This window comes from Pteropus alecto, unplaced genomic scaffold (assembly GCF_000325575.1).
Source record: "Pteropus alecto unplaced genomic scaffold, ASM32557v1 scaffold189, whole genome shotgun sequence".
NCBI classification, from domain to species: Eukaryota; Metazoa; Chordata; class Mammalia; order Chiroptera; family Pteropodidae; genus Pteropus; species Pteropus alecto.
Genome location: NW_006442117.1, coordinates 513,875 through 519,118, shown reverse-complemented (window position 1 = coordinate 519,118; position 5,244 = coordinate 513,875). Strand labels below are relative to the sequence as shown.

Below are 5,244 nucleotides of genomic sequence, written 5' to 3'. Positions count from 1 at the left end.
AATAACCTTGAGAAACAAGAGGAAGTAAGGGAAGTTGGAAGGATTAAATCGAACCAACCCAGAATAAATGAGTTAGAAACGGAGTAAGAGCAGAATCGATAAACGGATCCCAGAGTGGGTCTTTGAAAAGAATAAAATAGATAAACCTGATAAGGCTAAAAGAATAAAATAGATAACCTGATAAGGCTAACTCATAAATAGGAGGAGCAGATGCGCCTTATGGATGATAAGAGTAGCAGACATGTTTTGAGCTCCCTTGTTTAAATCTCGCAGCCGGGCCTATGAGACAGATACTATTATTGAGCTGTTTACAAGTGAACTGAAGATTGAAGAGGCTGAGTCAGCGGCCACGAGCTAGTCAGCAGTGTCGAGGAAAGGAGCTGAAGCCCAGGCTGTCTGATTTCAGAATTATTGCTCTTAACTGCAGTCGCCAAAGCTTTGACAGTGGTTCTCAAAGCATCGTAGTACTCTAAATGACTTCTATATCGTGTGATTTTCCTATGTTTTCCAGAATGAACATGAATTACCACGAATTTTTTTAAAGTAAATGTTCATGCAGAGATCGGACAGTCACCTGTCAGAGCCGTCGCAGAAGCTGAATAGAAGTGATCTTACACATGACCGCCAAGATCCCTGTTTAAAGCAAGCCCAGCAGTGTCCCATTGTCCATGATGTGCTGTGCAGGCGGCTTTCAGGTCGATGGCGTACTAAGTGGTGCCGGGGAAGCCAGCCAGCCATTCCGAAATTAGCTGGTTAGAAACTCTCCTCCATGTCTTATGTCGCAGTGGATTCAGATGACTTAAAAATGAGCAAAGGGTGTAAGCGACCTACGAGAGAAGAGACAGAGTGGCCAATAGACCGACAGGGTCGCCTTACCAGTGCTGTGTTCAGGTCGGGGAGAATAGGAAGGGCGGCAGTGGCCCACGTACGGGGACATAGAGGGTCTCGGGCGTGGCCCTGCGCGTGGGGGGAGTTGGAGCAGCGTCCACGAAGGGCCTTAAAATGGTTTATACCCTTTGCCTTGGCGATGTTTGTCAGGATTTAGTTTAATTGCCTAGTTGAGTAGATCTGCAACAGTGTAGGTCACGGGTGCTTGTCGAAACGCCCGCGTTGAGGAAGGGGAACGGGCTCCCGGGTTGGGACTGACAGCGGAGGCTGGGTCCTCGCTGGGGGCTGCGGCGCAGCTTTTCAAGCCCTGTGGGCGTTTATCCATGGAAGCGGGAGTGAGGCGGCCGCGAAGGAGGCGGTGTGCGTGCGGTGCTTCGCATGCGCCTCGCGCACGGCGGGTGCCCACAGGCTGGCTTTTTGAAAAGGTAGGAGAAACGGGTTGTAAAAATGCGCTTCTAAAGCGTCTTTCCGTCATGGCCTTCTCCAGCTGTCTCCCGACAGCCGTCACTGTTCACCCCTGTCCCCCAAGCCCTTTTCTTGGGTCCAGGACTTCTCCAGCCTGACCGCTCGCCATCCCTTCCGCCCGCACTTGGTTTTGGGGCGCAAGCTCCCTCCTCCACCAGGGCTGCCTGCCCCTCTGCGTTTTCTCGCCTGCTTACTCTGCCAGGACCCCCGCCCCCTTCCCACAGCCCCAGCCGAAGCCACGTACCCCCCCGAGTCCCGCTTGTGCCCTGTGACGTTTAACCCACGGCGCCGGTAACTGCTCTCCACGCAGGGCCCTTCGATGTGCCACGTCCTGACCCGGTTCCCGGTACACGCAGACGCGAGGGTTTGGCCAGGTCGGTGCCCTCAGCCCCGGGGACGTAATTCCACGCTCTCCGGGGATTGCTGAGTTAGAGCAGATCTCCTAAAGTAATTTATTGAGGCAACATCCACTAACACAAAATTAAACGTCTTCAAGGGGACAATTCAGTGGCATCTAGCTCATTCGCAGTGGTGTGCGATCACCGCAAGGCGTTCCCATCGCGCCCCGGAGACCCGGAGACCCTCGTACCCGCGGCGGGGTTTCTGCCTGACCCCGCCTTCGGGCGCCAGCGTGCACCCTGTGTCTGGGTTCGCCTGGTCTGGACATCTGTAAGTGGCGTCATGCGCTGGGGGTGAGGCGGTCCTGGACTCCTTCACCTTCTGTGCCTGACTCCTTCACCTTCTGTTGGAGGCTCTTCCAGGCGGCGACGTGTAACAGCCCTTCCCTCTCCTGAGGCTGAACAGCCTCCCAGTGCGTGTTGCCGTGGTTTGCGCATCGTAAGCTGGGGGACATCTGGGCCGCTCCCTCCTTCGGCTGCCGTGGCTCGTGCTGCTGTGAACACGCGTGTGCGCGTTCTCGTTTCAGTGTGCGCTTTCAGCTCTTTCGGGGTGTCGGCCCAGGGGAGGGGCGGTGGGGTCGCATAGTAAGTGATTCTGTGTCTTTCGGGGTGTCTCCCAGGGGTGGGGCGGTGGGGTCGCATAGTAAGTGATTCTGTGTCTTTCGGGGTGTCTCCCAGGGGTGGGGCGGTGGGGTCGCATAGTAAGTGATTCTGTGTCTTTCGGGGTGTCGCCCCAGGAGTGGGGCGGTGGGGTCGCATAGTAAGTGATTCTGTGTCTTTCGGGGTGTCTCCCAGGGGTGGGGCGGTGGGGTCGCATAGTAAGTGATTCTGTGTCTTTTGGGGTGTCGCCCAGGAGTGGGGCGGTGGGGTCGCATAGTAAGTGATTCTGCCTTGGACTTCTTGAGGAACCGCCCGACTGGTTTCCACAGCGGCGGGACCACCTCGCATCCCCGCCAGCCAGCCCGGGTTCCAGTCCCCGTGGCCCTTGCCAACACTTGCGCGTTTCCGTTTCAGAGGAAACCGTAGCCCTCTTGGTGGGTGTGAAGTGGTCTCCCGCGAAGGTCTGGTTTTGCTCCCTGATTACTCTTGACAGAGCGTCTTTTCGTGTACACGTGGCTGTTTCTGTATCTTTGGAAAGTCGCCTATTCCAGTCCTTTGCGCGTTTTTAACTGGTTGCCCTTTTCTTGTTGGATTTCAGGAGTTATTTATGTGTTCTGGATCCTGGGCTCATCTGCGTATCTTCCAGCGTCGGTCCTCGTGGCTGGCTGTGTGCTCCCCTTTGCCATTCCTTTGACCTGTGGTCAGTGCTGCAGGCAGGAGGGGCCTAGTGGGGACGCTCACCGCGCTCACTCCACGCGAGCAGGGGGCCGGCCCGCCTACCTCGGGGGCGCCGCTGCCCTTGAACAAGGGGCAGCCTGTCCGAACCTCGTTTCGCTGTCCGCGAAGGCCGACGGCTCTGCTCGTTCCCAGAATGGCCGTGAGGCCGGCCACTCGTGGTGTGCGTGACACTCGGAGACCGCCGCGCTGCACGGCGGGCGGGCGGCGGGCGGGACGCCCATCAGAGCGCTGCGCACGCGCGTGCCCTCGTTGCGGTGTTGCGATCCTTACGTCCGGTTCGGGGTCGCGCGGGTGACCCGGGGCGAGGACAGTAACGAGGAATGCTTGCCTTTCAGAGTCGCCCTTCCTGAACCTGCACGGCGCAGACTGCGAGCCCAGAGCCTCGGCGCCCCGCGACTCTCCGCTGTCCCTCCACGCCGAGAAGGCCCTGGTACGCCCCGCCCGCCGCGCCCCCCGCGTCAGCGGCCCAGGTCCCGAAGGTGGGGGTCGCCTCCAGTTCTCAGCGAGGAGCCGCGCCCAGGGGTGCCGCGTGCACAGGACAAAGATAGGCCACCCGGTGTTTGGTCCCACTGAATCATTGCCACCTATGAACCGGGCGGCCGAGCATCCTGGACCCAGGAGATTCCACTTTCAGGGTCTCGGGGTGCAGGGGGCTCGCGGCTGAGCCTCATTTCTTGGAGGCGTGTGCACTTGAGATAAGGTGTGACCCTATTCCCACGCTTTGCTGCCTTTCAGTCGCAGCAGCCAGACCTGGCCCGGGCCTCCCCTCGGGTGAGCGCCTGGCGCTAGCTCCGCCTGGCCCGTCCCGGTCAGCACCTCGGTCAGCACCTCGCCGCCCGGCCCCGCCCCAAGGGCAGGCTCCGCCTCCCGTGCACGCGCGGTTCCTGCGGCTGCGGCCTGGTTCTCCTCACGAGGCCAGCGGCCAACGCGCTTCTCCTCTGGGATTTTTCCTTCGGCATCCGGTAGTATCGTTTTCTCCTTCTGTTTAAACTCCCACTAGAGGATACTCTTTCTTTCCCAAGCTAAGCTTTGCCTTTTCCTCTTAAAACTGCCGAAACTAGGTAGGAATTGCAAACCAGAGAATGATCCATTGATTTTACATAACTCACTGCAATAACTGTCAACTTGATATATGGAAAAACTTTTGAATTAGACTTGTAATCCTACAGTGTTGCCCAGAGCAACAGACTGTCTCGCCTTTCCTGTCTATGTGTGAACAAGCTCTGATTGTCTCTTCGGTGACCGGCGTGACGTCATGGTCACGTGCAGCCTGTAGGCCAGGCACGTCCCGGCTGAGCGTTGGCAGATCTGTCCTCTGGGGAAGTAGCAGCCGTTAATCAGACACAATTTGTCTCCAGAGCACGGTAGAGCCGTCACTTTGTACGGTGCACGAATCCTGCCTGTGGTCACCCCGGCCACTAAGCTGCCGTGTGCAGTTTGCTCCCCAGCTCCCCGCTTCGTCTCGGGCCCCCTGCCGCGTGCGCACGTGTCTGCACGGATTCCGCACGGCGAGCCGTGCGTCACGCGGCGTGCTCACGTCGGTCACGTGCTCTGCGGCATTCAGTGGAGCGTCTCGTTTCTTGGTCAGATTTCGTCGGTCCTTTTATGTTGTCATCTATACAACCTGTAGCTCTTATTTCTAAAATACTTCTAGGATTTGAAAGTCGTATTCTGTTATCGAGCCACATTGAAGAACCAGTCACCAGAATGTGATCTTTGCAGCACGGCTGAGGTCGTTACGTAGTCTGTGAAAATGTGGAGGGCGCTCGAAGCAGCCAGCGGGATGGGCCCTGTTGGGGGGACAAAGACGCCGGCTCCTGGACACGGGGCCCCGGACGGCAGGGCGGGGAGCGAGGCCGCGACACGCAAGCAGTGCCCTCGGAGGGTGCGGGCGGTGTGACAAAGTGAACTCTTTCTTGCTTCCCTGTAAACCGAATGTAGCTTTACCTTCCCAGATTACAGGTTTTCGTTATGTTTTCTCTTCATTCGTGAGGCGGTAAAATACACGTCTGTGTTTTTCGATTTCAGAGCCAGGCCAAGTCTGTGGCAGAGCAGAAGAGGTTCCCGTTCGCTCCTGATAACGACAGCACGAGCGAAGAGCTAGGTGAGGCGCGCGGGGGCGCCCCGCGGCATCGGCCTCGGGTCTCCGGCCGGA

The 5,244-nt window shown here is 58.0% G+C and overlaps 1 protein-coding gene across 1 annotated transcript in view; it reads left to right on the top strand.

Annotated features, from left to right (window-relative positions):
- Nucleotides 1–2,840: 2,840 nt before the first annotated feature.
- Nucleotides 2,841–5,244, top strand: part of TTC13 (tetratricopeptide repeat domain 13) — a gene marked incomplete at its 5' end in the record, with an annotated part of 36,638 nt that continues 34,234 nt past the window's right edge. The window contains 3 exons of the mRNA XM_025039068.1: nt 2,841–3,051; nt 3,425–3,519; nt 5,118–5,193. Of these exons, the coding sequence (XP_024894836.1) occupies nt 2,841–3,051; nt 3,425–3,519; nt 5,118–5,193 (382 nt within the window). The remainder of the gene's footprint in view (nt 3,052–3,424; nt 3,520–5,117; nt 5,194–5,244) is intronic.